The 17,844-nt window shown below is 46.9% G+C and overlaps 1 protein-coding gene across 11 annotated transcripts in view; it reads right to left on the bottom strand.

Annotated features, from left to right (window-relative positions):
* The window catches only part of LOC121287200 (cAMP-specific 3',5'-cyclic phosphodiesterase 4C-like), a 286,241-nt gene that overhangs the window by 28,175 nt on the left and 240,222 nt on the right, over positions 1 to 17,844 (bottom strand). For 10 of the 11 annotated variants that reach the window (XM_041204851.1, XM_041204854.1, XM_041204853.1 and 7 more), the window contains 3 exons: positions 15,582 to 15,655; positions 14,337 to 14,383; positions 583 to 695 (listed from right to left, as the gene is read on the bottom strand). In XM_041204851.1, coding sequence (XP_041060785.1) covers positions 583 to 695; positions 14,337 to 14,383; positions 15,582 to 15,655 — 234 coding nt within the window. Of the gene's footprint in view, positions 1 to 582; positions 696 to 5,315; positions 5,584 to 14,336; positions 14,384 to 15,581; positions 15,656 to 17,844 lie in introns of those variants that run through there. The other variant, XM_041204862.1, reaches the window with a different exon arrangement.

The following is a 17,844-nucleotide window of genomic DNA, read 5'->3' as shown; positions in this document are numbered from 1 at the left end:
GTTCTGACCCTCCGACAGCGCGGCCCTCCTTCAGTTCTGACCGTCCGACAGTGCGGCCCTCCCTCTGTACTGACCATCCGACAGCGCAGCACTCCCTCAGTACTGAACCTCCGACAGTGCAGCACACCCTCAGTAATGATGGTTGTCTTGAGAAACAAACAGTGACGGGTTGTGAGAAGGACAATCAATCAGTCACTTACCATTTTACCTTTGTGGTGACTAATGCAATGACATTTTCACCCTGTAATGATAATCCATTCACTTCAGCTCAGTCAGAGGCTGCTCTGATCCATGGCGTTACAGGGAGGATCCCGACTCTCCATTAGGAGCAGCCTACTCCTTTTGGAATGGTTTGCTACCTTGATCTTTCCCCTTGACCATTTAAAAGCTGTACCTCAAATTGGCCATTACTCAGGAATTGTCACGTGGCCTTTTCAGCTGGACGGTGACATCAGAACATGAAGGTTACACTGCAGAAGGGTGAAGCTGATGAACATCAGCGACCTGTACAGCGTGCCCCTCTCCGCCACCCTACCCCCCCCACCCCACCCCCAACACATCCCTCCCCCTTTGTCAGCTTACCTTGTTGGAAGCCATCTCACTAACAGAATGCCTCGTGTGCAGCGTTTCGAGTTGATCCAAACACCAGTCCAGTTCCTCTAGTGTCTCGGCAGCCAGTTTGGGGGTGTTCTCCTCTGGGGACAGACAGACAGACAGACAGATGTTCAGGAATGCCACGGATCGCTGTCCTGTTTCCAATAGCACCAGTGCCTGTGGTGCAACGTAGGGTAGGCTCGGAGACCCCTCTGCCCGGGCATGCCCCTTCATCTCTCAGCTCCTGGGCAGAGGGAGAAGGCCACTCCACATCTCTCAACGCCAATGCAAAAGGTGAAAGCCCCTTTCTCTACCGAGGCTGACCTTTTCACAGCCGATTAGCAGAATATTTATTTCCTGAATTCAGAGGGTTGAAGCCGTTTCTCAATGTCTAAAACTCCTAAAACGCACACTGCGGCTCCTGTCCTTGCACCGGTCTTAAATTCCCTCAAAGCACGGGTTCAATAATTTCAATCTTGAATAGGTAGCATTTTAACACCCCCCCCAACCCTCGCTCCCGAATTTTTTCCTTTTTTGATTTTTGGCTCATTCAGTCACTTTTCAATTCAGTTGCTAGCTGCGACTCATTTCGTTTTCTCTTTGCCTTGAAACAAGACAAAAGTTAACACTCTCCGGCAGGTCAGTTAGAAAACAGGCATCCCAGAGTGGCTCAGGGACTGAATGGGAAGCTTATCCAACCCATGATCGGAGGGGAAATCCCCGAATCCTGTTTCCCAAAGCCTGCAGCGGGTAAAGGCTTCTTGTGAATGAGCAGTTTGCTGGAAAATCTGACATGGAGCAGTGCAGATTGATGATTTGGAATTGCGGTGGAAAGATTTTGAGCCCCAGGGCTTTCAAACGTGGTGTGGTCAGATGGTGGTTGTGGCTGAATCATGAAGATCAGGGTGGGGGGGTCTGGGGTTTAATTTTTTTTAACCATTCATGGGATGTAGGCGTCACTGGCATTTATTGCCTATCCCTAGTTGCCCTTGTTCAGGGAGCATTTAAGAGTCAACCACATTGCTGTGGGTCTAGAGTCACATGTAGGCCAGACCCGATAAGGACATTAATAAACTAAGATGGGTTTTTACGACAATTGGCAATGGTTTCGTGGTCATCATTCGACTTTTTTACTCATATTTTTACTGAATTCAAATTTCACCATCTGCTGTGGTGGGATTCGTACCCGAGTCCCCAGAGCATTACCCTGGGTCTCTGGATTACCAGTCCAGTGACAATACCACTACACCACTGCCTCCCCTAATTCCTGGTCTGTGTGGAGTTAGCTCATCTCAGCCAAGGCGGTTGATAAGTTCAGCAAGGGTGGGGGTAGTAAGGCTACTGTTGGATTCAAAAGCCCTAAAGGTATTTGGCAGGATGCTTTCCTTCAAAAGTGCGAGGGAAACAAACATAAGAAACATGAGCAGGCGTAGACTTTATGGCACCTGGACCCTCCTCCACCATTCAATACCATCATGGCTGATCTTGGCTTCAACTTCTCTTTTCCACAGGCCCTCAATGTCCTTTCATTTCCAGAGACCAAAATCTGTCCATCTCAGCCCTCAACAATGGAGCATCCAAAACCCTCTGGGGTAGAGATTCAAAGATTTATAAAACTCAGTGAAGAAATTTCTCCTCATTTCAATCCTAAATGATCGGCCCCCGATTCTGAGGCTGTGTCCTCATGTTCTAGATTCCCCAACCAGGGAGCGATCGCCTCTCTCTGTTCTTATCTCCAGACGGTATAGGCCCAATTTACTTGGTCTCTCACCATAGGACAACCCCTCATCCCAGGATGCAAATGAGGGAACTTTCGCTGTAACACCTCCAATGAAAGCATATCCTTCCTATATACAGAGATCAAAACTGCACACAATATTCCAGGTGTGGTCTCACCAAGGCCTTAAACAATTGTAGCAAGACTTCTTTATTCCTGTACTCCAATCCCCTTGCAATAAAGGCTAACACATCATATGCCTTCCTAATTGCTTGCTGTGCCTGAATGCCAATTTGCAGTGTTCCTTGTATGAGCACACGCAAGTCCTCCTGAACACAACAGTTTCATGCCTTTTAAAAAATATTCTGTTTTTCTGTTGTTACGACTGAAGTGAATAACCACACATTTCCCCACATTATACCACTGGTGGGCAAGGAGAGAATCAGAGACGTCCCTGCTCTCACAAGTTCAAATGAATATTGACTGCCACTCAACGCAGGATGGTTGCTTGAGCAGGGGAAGTCTGTTGGTACGTGTGACACTGTACCTCAGCCAAAGTGAGAGTCTTCAGTTGGACACGGGAACAGACACCATGGGTAAAAGAAAAAATCTTTCACCCAAAAGCTACGAAATGCTAAAGATGGAGAACAAACCTGCCGGAAGGGAGGCAAGAAATAAAACCAAACCTCATGTTTGGACAGCACTGAATTCATCACAACTTGTATTTTATGTGGCAAACATCCATATATGCTTCACAGAATCATTATCCAATAACATTTGAGAAGAAGCTGCATAGGAGATATTAGGGCTAGTGACCAAGATTGTCATTTGATGGATATTTTAAGTGGGGGGAGTTAAAACATCCGAGTTCTGCTGTGACAGTATCACCTGCAGTTCACTCTGCGATGGGTTCTGTCATGACTTCCATCGTTTACAGTATTTGCAGACACAGGCAAAATGTAACTCAGCATTAAATAGAAGAAAATCCTCCATTTTCTGATCAAAATGCAGCATTATCTCTCTCCCCAGCCTACTGCAAAATAAAGGATAATTATTTTACCACTGACATAACAGATCATTGTGAATGCTTCGTAGCCCATCACTTCTTGAAAGCTTCCTCCCTTCTACACTGTCCCCATCAAACACTCCCAGGACAGGTACAGCATGTGGTTAGATACAGAGTAAAGCTCCCTCTACACTGTCCCCATCAAACACTCCCAGGACAGGTACAGCACGGGGTTAGATACAGAGCAAAGCTCCCTCCTAATATTTTCTCCTTTGGGTTGGTGTCTATTTTTGTCTGATCATGTTTCTGTGATGCAGATTGAGATGTATTTCCGCATCATCAAGTTGATGTTAACTGAATGGTTAAAGGGGAGATGACAGAAATAGTGCAGTTGGACTTTCAGAAGGTCCTTAGCAAAATCTTACTAAAGCTTGTTTAAAACATTCAGGCACACAGTACCAGAGGAAATGTCACAGAATGGATAGAGTTGGTTGATGAACAAGGGACAAAGAGAGATAAATGTTTGTCTCCTGGACTGGAGAACACTTGGAAATGGTGTACTCCAGGAGTCAGTGCTGCTTCTGTGCTTCCTCTCTCTCTGGTCCCTCTCTCCTTCCCTCTCTCTTTCTGGTTCTCCCTCTTTCCCTCTTCCTCTGGTCCCGCCCTCCTCAATCTCTCTCTCTCGATAATAAAAACAGAAATTGCTAGAAAAACTCAGCGGGTCCGGCAGCATCTGTGGACAGAGAAGCAGAGCTTCTTGGGACAAATATGACACTTCTCTCTCTCTCTCTCTCTCTCTGTTTTGTGATGGTTTGTAACAGGCTTGGCAAACAGCAAGGAGAGCCAGCTCGATCTCTCTCAGAGCCTTCAACCTCATCCACGTGGAAATGGTTACCATCCATCGAGAGGGAAAGACCTCAGAGGTCTGAGAGGTACTCCAACTGAGTTGCAATGGGACGCTGCCTCACAATGAAACCTTTCATTGTTGCAGGGGTTCCTGCGCAATTTCATGCCCAGAATGTACAATGTAGGTTCAAAAGATCCCATAAACAGCAACATGACAATGAACAGATAGATTGATGCTTTTATTGATGTTGGTTAAGGGATTACTATTGGATCTGTGAAACAGTAATCACTGGATCTTTTACATACACCTGAGAGAGCAGATAGGGCTTTGGTATATTAATGTTTCATCCGACAGCGCCGCGCTCCCTCAGGACCGAGCCTCCGACAGCGCCGCGCTCCCTCAGGACCGAGCCTCCGACAGCGCCGCGCTCCCTCAGGACCGAGCCTCCGACAGCGCCGCGCTCCCTCAGGACCGAGCCTCCGACAGCGCCGCGCTCCCTCAGGACCGAGCCTCCGACAGCGCCGCGCTCCCTCAGGACCGAGCCTCCGACAGCGCCGCGCTCCCTCAGGACCGAGCCTCCGACAGCGCCGCGCTCCCTCAGGACCGAGCCTCCGACAGCGCCGCGCTCCCTCAGGACCGAGCCTCCGACAGCGCCGCGCTCCCTCAGGACCGAGCCTCCGACAGCGCCGCGCTCCCTCAGGACCGAGCCTCCGACAGCGCCGCGCTCCCTCAGGACCGAGCCTCCGACAGCGCCGCGCTCCCTCAGGACCGAGCCTCCGACAGCGCCGCGCTCCCTCAGGACCGAGCCTCCGACAGCGCCGCGCTCCCTCAGGACCGAGCCTCCGACAGCGCCGCGCTCCCTCAGGACCGAGCCTCCGACAGCGCCGCGCTCCCTCAGGACCGAGCCTCCGACAGCGCCGCGCTCCCTCAGGACCGAGCCTCCGACAGCGCCGCGCTCCCTCAGGACCGAGCCTCCGACAGCGACGCGCTCCCTCAGGACCGAGCCTCCGACAGCGCCGCGCTCCCTCAGGACCGAGCCTCCGACAGCGCCGCGCTCCCTCAGGACCGAGCCTCCGACAACGCCGCGCTCCCTCAGGACCAACCTTCTGACAGTGCGCTGTTCTCTCACTTGAAGCATCAGCCTGAATTACCTGCTTAACTCTTTGGGCTATGGTTTGAACCCTTGACATTCTGACTCAGGGGTGAGAAGGCTACCCACTGAGCTACAGCTGACACCAGCAGGAGGGAGTCGGTGATGCTGAGAGTCGCTTTGAGCTCCATGGATTTATTTCAAACACTGGAGCTGATCGCTGCTGTGCTCAATTAAGGTTGTGGCTTGATTGATCGGACACAGTGCTGGGCCGCTGTGTATATTTAGTAGCCAGTCTGACCCTCTAACATCTCCCCTAGGAACCATTAGCTGCATTATCGCTGATGGGCAACTGTAGAGTGAGAAGCAGAGAGACAGCCCTGGGTTATAATCATTCACATTACTGAAATTAATAGCCAAGTTCTTGTAATTGTTCCCAGTAGTACAGTACAAGGGGAATGCGAGACGATTTCAGAGAATAGGGTAGCTTTTAGGGACCTGTCTGAGACCAAACCTGGACAACTGTGCGCTTTGCATGAACTTTATCTGGACTGCATGCAAGCGAACTAGACAGATTTGGGATTTTCCAGAGCTGATGTAGCTGGGGATGGGGGTCTCCAGCTTTAATCTCCAGTCTGTTCGGAGTTAGGTGATCTCAGCAGGAACAGCTGTTTGGGAGGGGGCGTGGTTGGAGAGTTGGGGGGGGTGCGGGGCTGGGAAAAGAGACTGCAATTGGCTTTTTGCAGGGCTCGGCATTGGAAGAACCAAAGGACCAGGGCTCCTGCTTTGGATCAGTATCCCAGAGCCAGCATCTGGATGGCAGAAGAGGACAGGATCAAACTTAGCTGTGAGACTAGAACATGCCACTATTTGGCCTTGGGGGGCACACACACAGACAGACAGTCACACAGATTCTCTCTCTCTCTCACGCTCACACTGTACATGCTCACACACACTTTCCAGCAAGAGTCACTGGACAAAGATCAGGGCTGGAACACCCTGCATTCATTTTCCACTCTCTGAGCCAGGAATGGTGGGATTGACTGCAGGCCTTGCAGTCGTGCTGCTTTGTGGAGATGTGCTAACTCAGCGCACAGGCAGGCTGGCTCCAGTCAACCTCCTGGGCCGGAAGGCTCAGTCCCACATTCCAGGCAGTGCATTCACCCACTGAGCCACACAGCAGAGCCCAGGAACGTTTAGTACCGCTGTTGCCAGGGCTACGGTAACCTGCCATTGTTGCTCTGGTGTGTACACACTCGTACAGAATGTTGAAAAGGACCGCAAGAAGGGGCTATGAAGCACAGCATGGTGGTTGTTGTACAGTACAGTTTTCAGACTGGCCTCCCAGGGACTGAAATGGAGGCCAGGTAATTCCTGACCCTCACTTCATATCTCCATGGTCCCTTTAAATGAGGGGAAGAGTCATTTGCATCTGCTTTTCTGGTGGTCACAGGGCCAAGGGGAGACACATGGCACTCACTCTTGTCAGTCCAGCAGTGCCTCAAGACTGCAACTAGGCAGGCTGGAGGTCAGGCAAAGATATCCCTTTAATGTGCAAATGAGGAGGATATTGTTGAAAGGTTCTGTGCAGATCTGCAAGCTTCTTCAGTCCTGGAGTTCTCCCAAAGGAGAGCTTTTTACACAAGGTCAGGGCGCATTGATTAAACTGGCAAAGCACACCTCAGGTACAGGAAAGGGTTAAGTGGGCACTGAAGGTCAGTGAAAGATGGTGGAGTGACGCCTGGGGGGGCGGGGGGGTGCAGGCATCACGAGAAAACAGCCGGGGAGCGAAGAGTCAGCGCCTGGTGTTCTTATTAATGGTCCTCTGCTGACGTCAATGGGATGGTTAGCATACTCACTGCGGCATGAGAGGCAGCCCTGTGTGGGCTCCCCAGGTACATTGCCAAATGGTGCATGGAAAAACATGACATGGAATCTATAATTCAGGACCCGGAGTGCATTCCAGAGGCCGCAGATTGACACAAACCGCCACAGATTTTCATGACGCTGCAGCCTGGCTGATTTGATTTCAGAGCCTGGAGGTTTACACCCTAATGTGCTAGTTGTGCCGGCTGTGGCTTAGAGGGGTAGCATGCTCACTTTGAGTCAGAAAATATGGGTATGAATCCCATTTCAGAGACTTGAGCACAAAAATCCGGGCTGACATTCGCAGTCAGTACAGAAGGAGTGCTGCACTGTTGGAGGGGCCGTCCTTTTGATGAGATATTGGACCTAGTGCTCTCGGGTGGATGTAAAAGATCCCATAGCCACTACTCCAAGAGCAGGGGAATTATCCCCCAGTGCTCTTGGGTCAATATTTACCCCTTAACCAACATCACTGTAACAGATTATTTGGTCATTATCACTTTGCTGTTTGAGGGAACTTGCTGTGCACAAATTGGCTGTCATATTTCCTATATTCCAACAGTGGCTACACTTCAAAATATACTTCATTGGGTGGAAAGTGCTTTCAGACAGCCTGCGATCATGAAAGTGCCTTAGAAACGTAAACTTATCTTTCATCCAGACAATGAGTTATGTAGAAGTTTCCCTTAAACCTGCGATCTTGCTTCGTTCTTACAACAGCAGCAAAGTGAGATTTTTCTGATAAATGCTGGAATTTCCGGGATTACGGGAATTAAAAATAAAGTGGCGTTTATAGCGATAGAGTGTGAGAGAAACAGCGTGGTCATTTACAGCGAGAGTGAGAGAGAAGCTGTGCCATTTACAGGGAAACAGCGTGGTCATTTACAGCGAGAGAGAAACTGTGATCATTTACAGCGAGAGTGAGAGAGAAGTGGTGCCATTTACAGGGAGTGAGTGAGAGAGAAACAGTGTGACCATTTACAGCGAGAGTGAGAGAGAAGTGGTGCCATTTACAGGGAGTGAGTGAGGGAGAAACAGCGTGGTCATTTACAACAAGAGAGAGAGAAGCGGTGCAATTTACAGGGAGCTGTGAGAGAAACAGCTGGGCCATTTGCAGGGTGAGAGTCAGAGAGAAATAGCATGGTCATTTAGAGTGAGAGTGTGTGAGAGAAACAGCATGGTCATTTACAGTGAGAGAGTGTGAGAGAAACAGCATGGTCATTTACAGCAAGAGAGTGAGAGAGAAACAGCATGGTGACTTACAGTGAGAGTGAGAGAGAAACAGCGTGGTCATTTACAGCAAGAGAGTGTGAGAGAAACAGCATGGTCATTTACAGCAAAAGAGTGAGAGAGAAACAGCATGGTGACTTACAATGAGAGTGAGAGAGAAGAGCAGGGCCATTTATAGGGAGAGAGTGAGAGAGAAACAGTGGGGTCATTTACAGCAAGAGAGTGAGAGAGAAACAGCATGGTCAGTTACAGCAAGAGAGTGAGAGAGAAACAGCATGGTGACTTACAATGAGAGTGAGAGAGAAGAGCAGGGCCATTTAGAAGGAGAGAGTGAGAGAGAAACAGTGGGGTCATTTACAGCAAGAGAATGTAAGAGGCGTGGGGCCATTTACAGCGAGAGAATGAGAGAGAAACATTGTGGTCATTTACAGTGAGAGTGTGAGGGGAAATAGTGTGGTCATTTATAGCGAGAGAGAAACACAGTGGTACTGTTTACTGCAAGTGTGTGAGAGAGAAAGGGCGTGGCAATTTACAGTGACAGAGTGAGAGAGAAACATCATGGTCATTTACAGCAAGAGTGAGAGAGAAACAGCGGGACCATTTACAGCAAGAGTGCGTGAGAGAAAGGGCATGGTCATTTAAAGGCAGAGAATGAGAGAGAAGCAGCGGGGCCATTTACAGGAAGTGAGCGCGAGAGGAGTGGGGCCTTTAACAGTGAGAGAGTGAGAAGAGTGAGACAACTTTAAAGAGCGGGAGGGAAAAAAGCACCTGAAGCAGCTGACTGGTAAGTAGGATTGGTGAGTATTTCTAGTCTGGAAAGTAAAAGTAAGTTCTTTAGTTTGTGTTTAGATCTCTAGTCTTTTTTTCTTTTTTTTTTAAAGACAGCTTGTTACGTGTAACCTCGATACTGGTGTCTATAAAAATAATTATAATAGAGTGTAAAGAGTGGGGATACCAGAGTAATTAATTAATTAAAATATGATAGCAATGACAGGACGGGCGATGTGTTGCTGCTGTGGCAAGTGGGAGCTGCTGGACACCAAGGTGATCCAGAGCGAACACATCTGTAGTAAGTATTTGCAGCTTGAGGAACTTCAGATCTGAGTTGAGGAGGTGGAGTCTGATCTGCAGACAGTGCACCACATCAGGGAGGGGGAAAGTTACCTGGACTCTTTGCTCCAGGAGGCGGTCACACCCCTCAGATTAGGTCATTCACAGTTGGTCTGTGATCAGGGACAGGAGGGTGTGGCTGTAGTTGAAGCAGGTTTGGGGACCCAGAGGGTAGCATTCAAGGAGCCTCGGCCCCTGCAACTGTCCAACAGTTACAAGGTTCTTGCAAGCTGTGTGGACGACAGCGGGGACTGCAGGGAGGATGAGCAAACTAACCACAGCACCGTGGTATAGGAAGCCATTCAAGTTGGGGGAGGAAATGGGAGTGTTGTAGTGATGGGGGACAGTATAATTAGGTGGATAGATACTGTTCTCTGCAGCCGTGAGCGAGAATCCCGAAGGCTGTGTTGCCTGCCCAGTTCCAGGGTTAAGGACATCTCCTCAGGGCTAGAGAACAACTTGGAGTGGGAGGGGAGGGGAGGGATCCAGTTGTTATTGTCCACATTGGTACCAACGGCATTGATAGGACTAGAAAGGAAGTTCTGCTGAAAGAATTTGAACAGTTAGGAGCTAAATTAAAAAGCAGAACCTCCAAGGTAATATTATCAGGATTACTACCCAAGTCACGGGCAAACTGGCATAGGGTAAATAAAGTCAAGGACTTAAATGCGTGGCTCAGAGATTGGTGTGGGAGGAATGGGTTTCAGTTCATGGGGCACTAGCACCAGTACTGGGGTAGAACGGAGCTGCTCCGGTCAGGCAGGCTTCACTTGAACTGTGCTGGGACCAGTGTCCTGGTGAACTGAACAACTAGAGCTGTAAAGAGAACTTTAAACTAAATAGAGTGGGAAGGAGGGTTCTGGAGATGAGATACATTGGCTTACAAAGCAAAAGGATATGGCAGCCTTGCAGGGCAACTATTCAGATAATGATACCCAGAGTGTGACAGGAAGGGACAGAGTGTACAAACATTTAAAAAGCATCAAATAGGGTCAAAGGGGGAAAAATTGGTAAAAAGGCAAAATTAGTGGCTCTTTACTTAAACGCACGTAGTATTCGGAACAAAATAGATGAATTAATGGGACAAATAGAGGTTAATGGGTATGATCTTATAGCCATTGCGGAGACATGGTTACAAGGAGATCAAAGCTGTGAACTAAATATTCAGGGGATGTGACTTTTTGAAAGGACAGGCAGGAAGAAAGGTTGGTGGGGTAGCTTTGTTAGTATGAGAAGGAATGAGTATGATAGCAAGAAAAGATCTTGTATCAGAAAACGTAGAATCCATATGGGAGGAGGTAAGAAATAACAAGGGGAAGATGACACTGGTGGGAGTAGTCCATAGGCTCCATGACAGTAGCTATACTGTAGGACAGAGAATAAATCAGGAAATAATGAGGGCATGTAAAAAAGGTAGTACATTAATCATGGGTGACTTTAATCTTCATGTAGATTGGGAAAATCAAATTGGCAGAGGGAACCGCGATTAAGAATTCATAGAGTGTATTCAGGGCAGTTTCTTCGAACTATATGTTGTGAATCCAACCATGAATCAGACTATTTTGGATCTGGCAATGTGAAATGAAGCAAGTTTAATGAATGATCTCAGAGTAAAGAATCCCCTAGGAAACAGTGACCATAATATAGTAGAATTCAGCATTCAGTTTCAGAGTGAGAAAATTGGGTCGGAAACAACTGTGCTAAATTTGAATAAGGGTAATTACAATGGAATGTGGGCAGAGTTGGCAGGAGTGGAACTGGGAAAGCAGTTTAGCAGAAAAAATCGGTGATGAACAATGGCAGATGCTTAAGAAAATAGTTCATGACTCTCAACAAAGATATATCCCAGTCAGGAAGAAGGATTCTAGGAAGGGGAGAAACCAACCATGGTTAACCAAGGAAATTAAGGACAGTATCAAATTGAAAGAAAAAAAAACATACAATGTGGCAAAGATTAGTGGTAAGCCAGAGGATTGGGAAAGTTTTAAAAGCCAAGATAAGATGACCAAAAAAAATAATAAAGAGGGAGAAAGTAAATTTTGAGGGTAAACTAGCAAGTGATATAAAAACAGACAGAGCTTCTTTAAATATATAAAAAGGAAGAGAGAGGCCAAAGTGAACATAGGTCCCTTAGAGAATGGGGCTGGGGAAGTAATAATGGGGAACCAGGAAATGGCAGAAGAGTTGAATAAATATTTTGCTTCAGTCTTTACGGTAGAAAATACTAATGGCTTTTCAAAAATACAGAATAATCAAGGGGCAAAAGGCATGTAGGAAATAAATACAATAACTAAAACTAGAGAAAAAGTACCCGGGAAACTAATGGGCTAAAGGCTGATAAGTCCCCTGGAACTGATGGGTTGCATCTTAGGATATTAAAGGCAGTAGCTACAGAGATAGTGGATGCACTGGTACTATCTTCCAAGAATCCTTAGGTTCTAGAAAAGTCCCAGAGGATTGGAAAACTGCCAATGTAACAGCCTTATTCAAAAAGCGAGGGTGACGAGAAACAGGTAACTATAGGCCAGTTAGCTTAATGCGTATCATTGGGAAAATGTTGGGAGTGTATTATAGAGGATGTAATAGCAGAGCATTTAGAAATACATAATCTAATCAAGCAGAGTCAGCATGGCTTCATGAAGGGGAAATCATGCTTAACAAATTTATTAGAATTCTTTGAGATGGTAACAAGCAGGATAGATACAGGGGAACTAGTAGATGTAATATACTTGGATTTCCAAAAGGCGTTCAATAAGGTACCGCACATAAAGCTACTTAATAAGATAAGAGCCCATGGTGTTGGGAGTAGCATATTAGCATTGGCTAACTAATAGAAGACAGAGAGTTGGGATAAGGGGGTCCTTTTCGGGATAGCAACCTGTAACTAGTGGAGTGCCACAAGGATCAGTGCTGGGGCCACAATTATTTACAATATTTATTAATGACTTAGATGACGGAAATGAATGTACTATTGCCAAGTTTGCAGATGACACAAAAATAGGTGGGAAGGCAAGCGGTGAGGATGACACAAGGAACCTACAGAGGGATATAGGCAGATTAAGTGAACTTGCAAAAATTTGGCAGATGGAATATAATGTGGGAAAATGTAAGGTTGTGCACTTTGGCAGGAAGAATAGAGGAGCTGAATATTATTTAAAGGGAGAAAGACTGCAGAAAGTTACAACACAGAGGGATTTGGGAGTCCTCGTGCATGAATCACAAAAAGCTAGCATGCAAGTTCAGCAGGTAATAGGTAAGGCAAATGGAATGTTGGCCTTTTTTTCAAAGGGAATGGAGTATAAAAATAGGGAAGTCTTGCGAAAACTATACAAGGCACAAGTTAGACCACACCTAGAATACTGTGAACAGTTTTGGTCCCCTTATCTAAGGAAAGGTATACTGGCATTGGAAGCAGTCCAGAGAAGGTTCACTAGGTTGATCCTAGGTATGGAGGGATTTTCTTATGAGGTTGAGTAGGTTGGATCTATACTCATTAGAGTTTAGAAGATTGAGAGGTGACCTTATTGGAACATATAATATTTTTAGTTTTATGGGCAAAAGGCAAGAAAGTGGAGTTGAGGACTATCAGATCAGCCATGATCTCAATGAATGGCAGAGCACACTTGATGGGCTGAATGGCCCACTTCTGCTCCTAAGTCTTATAGCCTTATAGTTGGGGTGGGGGGCAGGGGAGATGGCGTGGAGATGTGGTGCTTGCTTGGTGTGCAAGTGCGAGAGCGGGGAGGGCAGAAATAGTGGAATTCTACCACTAGGACCCAGTGCTTTGTCAGCGGCTGCTGCAAGCATAACGGCTTTCCCGTTTTGATGGCCACCTTTAAGCACTCTTAATGCTTGCTTTGCGCTGTTGTATTATGGGCATCTCCCTAGTTGTCACATTGCTTCTCTGATGTTATCTGGAAAAGGGCGAATCCATGTCATGGGACAAACAGGGCGACGATTCTTTTGAAATCGCTGCTCAGGACCCGGCCGGAGTATTGAGTCCCATTCCCAGTTCCGCATTTTCGGACGGATTTCAAGGCCTTGGCGAGGGTGTGGAGGAGATTTACCAGAATGGGAGCAGAGATGAGGGACCAGTTAAGGTGGAGAGACTGGAGAAGCTCGGATTCTTTTCCTTCGAGCAGAGGAGATTTAATCGAGGTGTTCAAAAGCATGAAGGATTTTGGTTGAGTAAATAATGGGAAACTCTTTGCTCTGGCAGGAGGGTTGGTAACCAGATATAAGATAATTAGCAAAAGACCCAGAGGGGAAGGTCAGGAGAATTTTTTGTTTTAACACAGTGATTTGTTGTGATCTGGAATGCAGTGGCGGAAAGGACAAAGAAATTAGATTCAATAGTAACTTTCAAAAGGGAATTGGATAAAAACTCAAAAAGTGAAAAATTTGCAGGGCTATGAGGAAACAGCAGGAGACTGGGACTAATTGACAGCTCTTTCAAAAAGCCAATTCAGGAACGATGGGCCGAATGGTGTAAACAGAACTCTCACAATACCCAGTCCTGCCTCTCACTTGCAAGGCTGACTGTAGTCCTGGAGCTGAAAGTATTTGTTACTTTGGGGAACACATCCTCGAACAAATCAATTCTACTAACCCCTCCTTTCTCCTAATCCTGTCTCCTGAGGATGCTGACTCACCCTGGAGTTTAAGGTTACAGGAACATGAGGCATTGTTCAAGTATGAACTGAGACAGTGCCGCAGTCTATTCACTATATGTGAGCAAGGTGGCGGTGTCACACCTGAGCCCAGCCCTGCCTCACGCCTGTGCCCATGCACATCGGCCTCCCAACAGGCCAGCTGTCACAGTTCTGAGATGAGGGAAGCCTCAGCCGAGGTAGACACGCTCAACACGTTCACTCACCTGACACACTCGGCCGACAACTTCCTGAGGTGCATCCTGTCTTTCGTCTGTTAACAGGAGGAACACAAAGTCAGGGTCAGAGGCCAGCCTATCAGCATGCAACAATACTGAGGTCTCAGGTCAATGTCAAGGATAAGTATATGTCAACTGGACAAGGAAATGGTCAATTCAGCATCTCACTTCAACAGGCCCGTACCAACCATCAAACACTCCCAGGACAGGGACAGTACAGGGTCAGATACAGAGTAAAGCTCCCTCTACACTGTCCCATCAAACACACCCAAAGCAGGTACTGCATGGGGATAGATACAGAGTAAAGCTCCCTCTACACTGACCCCATCAAACACTCCCAGGGCAGGTGCAGCACGGGGTTGGATACAGAGTAAAGCTCCCTCTACACTGTCCCCATCAAACACTCCCAAGGCAGATACAACCCTTGACTTCCCTTTAAGGGGCATCTGTGAGGTATTTCTAATCTGTAATGGGGGATACCCACGTTGGCATTTCAGACACTGACTGCACTGAATAATACACAAAATAATTTACAAACTGGCATCTTTGGCAGCAATGTACTAAGTGTATACAAATTCCAATATTAATATCTAAGAGTAGCATACTTCTCTCCTTCCAAAAAAAAAAGGAATAAAATATTTAGAGGCACATATTTTATTCCCACCTTTTATCAATCCTCTTCCCCTACCACCCATTCTTCACATTAGCTGAAACCGTTTGACCTATGGCTTATCGACTATGCATGGCATCAGAGCTCAGCTTTAGCCTGCCCACATCTGATATTCACACTCACACGTGTACATTGCAGTCGCTGCACAGTGATCCAAGAGCAGGAAGCCCTGCTGATTCACCTCCTCCTTAATGCAAGGCTATAGAGCAAACATGGAACCTCCCTGTTCCATTTGGCTCAGGTCCCATGGCCACTTGCCAACTCTGCTGGAGACATGACACCAACAGAAGTCAACCTGGGAGTTGGGGGCGTGGTTGGGGGGTGTGTGTGTGGAGTGTGCAGTGACAATTGACCTGTAACTCCTTTCGTGGGTGCTGTTGCCTTTCAACGAGGCACGAGCAACTGTTGTGTTGCTTTCAGGGTGCACAGCCAATCTTTGTAGATCTAGGAAGATTCAGCTCCATCAGGAGCATAGGGATTGTGGGGAGGCCAATGGAAAGCTGCATTATGTGCTTCACTGAAGAGACAGTCGAGCCCTCGCATTCCCCCACCAAACCCCTTACTTGCTCTTCGCTGAATCCTGTAGATTTGTCAACGTGGCAAAGTTGTTCCTCACAGTCCGTAAACTAGCCAACACCTGAGGAAAGAATGCAAAGGGTAGATTACAGAATCTTTGAAACAAGAACTTGGAGCTCCACGTAAGGACACTTTTCATGGCATCCCTGGGCTGAAAGAGAAAAATCGGCCAACATGTTGTCTAGCTCCTGGGCTCATACATGAGAAACACCCACTTGGGTGAGGGTTTGAAGGGCAGTTGACAGGTGATGCCAGTAGAACCTCTGCCTCAGGTTCTCTAGAGGGGAGAAGATAGAATATCAATGATAGCCCTTGGCTGCATGAACCAGCTGTCGTCCCAAATCTGTTCCTTATTCGGCCTGTCTTTTTACCCCCATTCTCCCCACATTCCATGCCTGATCTCCCTTTCCTTCTTCATGCTTCTCCCTTTTTCCCTGAATTTCATTTTCCCTGAAGTTCATTTTCAAATGAACGATTGGTGTCAGCTGTGACTTAGCGAGTTGCGCTCTTCTCTCTGGGTTAGAAGGTTGTGGGTTTGACTCCAACTCCAGTGATCCAAGTCTATAATTCAGGCTGACACTCCAGTGCAGTACTGAGGGAGTGTGGCACTGTCAGAGGGTCAGTACCGAGGGAGTGCTGCACTGTTGGAAGTGCCATATTTTGGATGAGACTTTAAACCAAAGCTCTGACTGCCTTTTCAGGGGGACTTAAAAGATCCCATGACACTATTTTGAAGATGATCAGGTGAGTTTTTTTCCATAGTGTCCTGGCCAATATTTATCCCTCAACCATCATTGCTAACGAAATGAAACAGATTATCTGAGCATTTTCACATAGCTATTTGTGGAATTTGGCGGTGTGCAAATTGGCTGCCACACTGCCTACATTACAGCAAATACTCTTTAAAAGCACTTCATTGGCTGTAAAATGCTTCTGGAATGCTCTGAGGTCCTGAAAGATGTTGGAGAGGTGAAAGGTAAATGGTCAAAATGTAGGAATGGTGGAAGTCCAAAGAAATTTAGCAGTTCATGCACACAGACTAGTAAAATGCAGCAGTCAGGTACAAACATGATCAAGAAGACAAACAGAGAAATCATGAGAAGAGATAACATGAACTAAGCTTGCATTCCCTGGTGTTTTGAGTGGGGATTTAGGATTTTGAAAGGAATCGACAGAGTAATTAGAGTTTTTTTCCACTGGTGGGTAGATCGGGGGCAAGAGGCTGTAACCTAAAAATTCCAAGTTAGGTCATTCACTGATAAAAATGTGTAATGCTCTCACACAAAAAACAACAGAGACCAGCTGAATTAATAATTTTAAATCAGAGATCGATTAAACCTTGTTGGACAAGGGTATAAAAGGAAATGGAGCCAAGTTAAGACATAGATCAGCCATGATCTTACTGAATGCAGAACAGGCTGGTGGGACTGAATGGCCACCTCTTGTTCTGATGTGCTTAAGTTTTTACTTTCTTTGCTGGTGGACAAGCCACCTGCAACACAATACAACATCACAGCTACCCTCAGGTCCAGCTCTGGACCTGTGTGAGTGGCACAAGATAGTTGGAGGAGAAATGGTATCGGAAGAGGAGGTGCTGCAGCTGAGTGCCAAAGCCTTTTCACTTTATCAATGAATGGAATACTGTTAATATCTTTTTAAATGACAAGCATGTACAAAACATTCAAAAGGTTTTGCAGCCAATGACCTCAATGCAGACAGTGTGCCCTCTCGGGTCACTTCATTCCTCACAAGAGTATTTAAAACTTTTAGGAAACAGTTTTTCTATACGTGGAGAGAAATTGACCTTTCTGTTCATTCAAGCCAAGATGAGTGCACTCGGGAGTGGAACATTTACTGAACTTTGGGCAAACAGTACTTACATCAACCATTCCCAGGGCAGGTACAACATAGGTTAGACAGAGACAGAGTCCCTCTACACTGTCTCATCAAACACTCCCAGGACAGGTACAGCACGGGGTTAGATACAGAGTAAAGCTCCCTCCATACTGTCCCCATCAACCACTCCCAGGGCAGGTGCAGCACGGGGTTAGATACAGAGTAAAGTTTCTTCTACACTGTCCCCATTAAACACTCCCGGGGCAGGTACAGCACGGGGTTAGATACAAAGTAAAGCTCCCTCTCCACTGTTCCCATCAAACATTCACAGGGCAAGTACAGCACAGGGTTAAATACAGGGTAATGTTCATAATAAGTGACCTCAGTAAAACGGCTCATCCACATGCTGCATTC

This window comes from Carcharodon carcharias, chromosome 14, assembly GCF_017639515.1.
Source record: "Carcharodon carcharias isolate sCarCar2 chromosome 14, sCarCar2.pri, whole genome shotgun sequence".
NCBI lineage: Eukaryota > Metazoa > Chordata > Chondrichthyes > Lamniformes > Lamnidae > Carcharodon > Carcharodon carcharias.
This window is presented reverse-complemented; position numbering and strand designations above follow the sequence as displayed.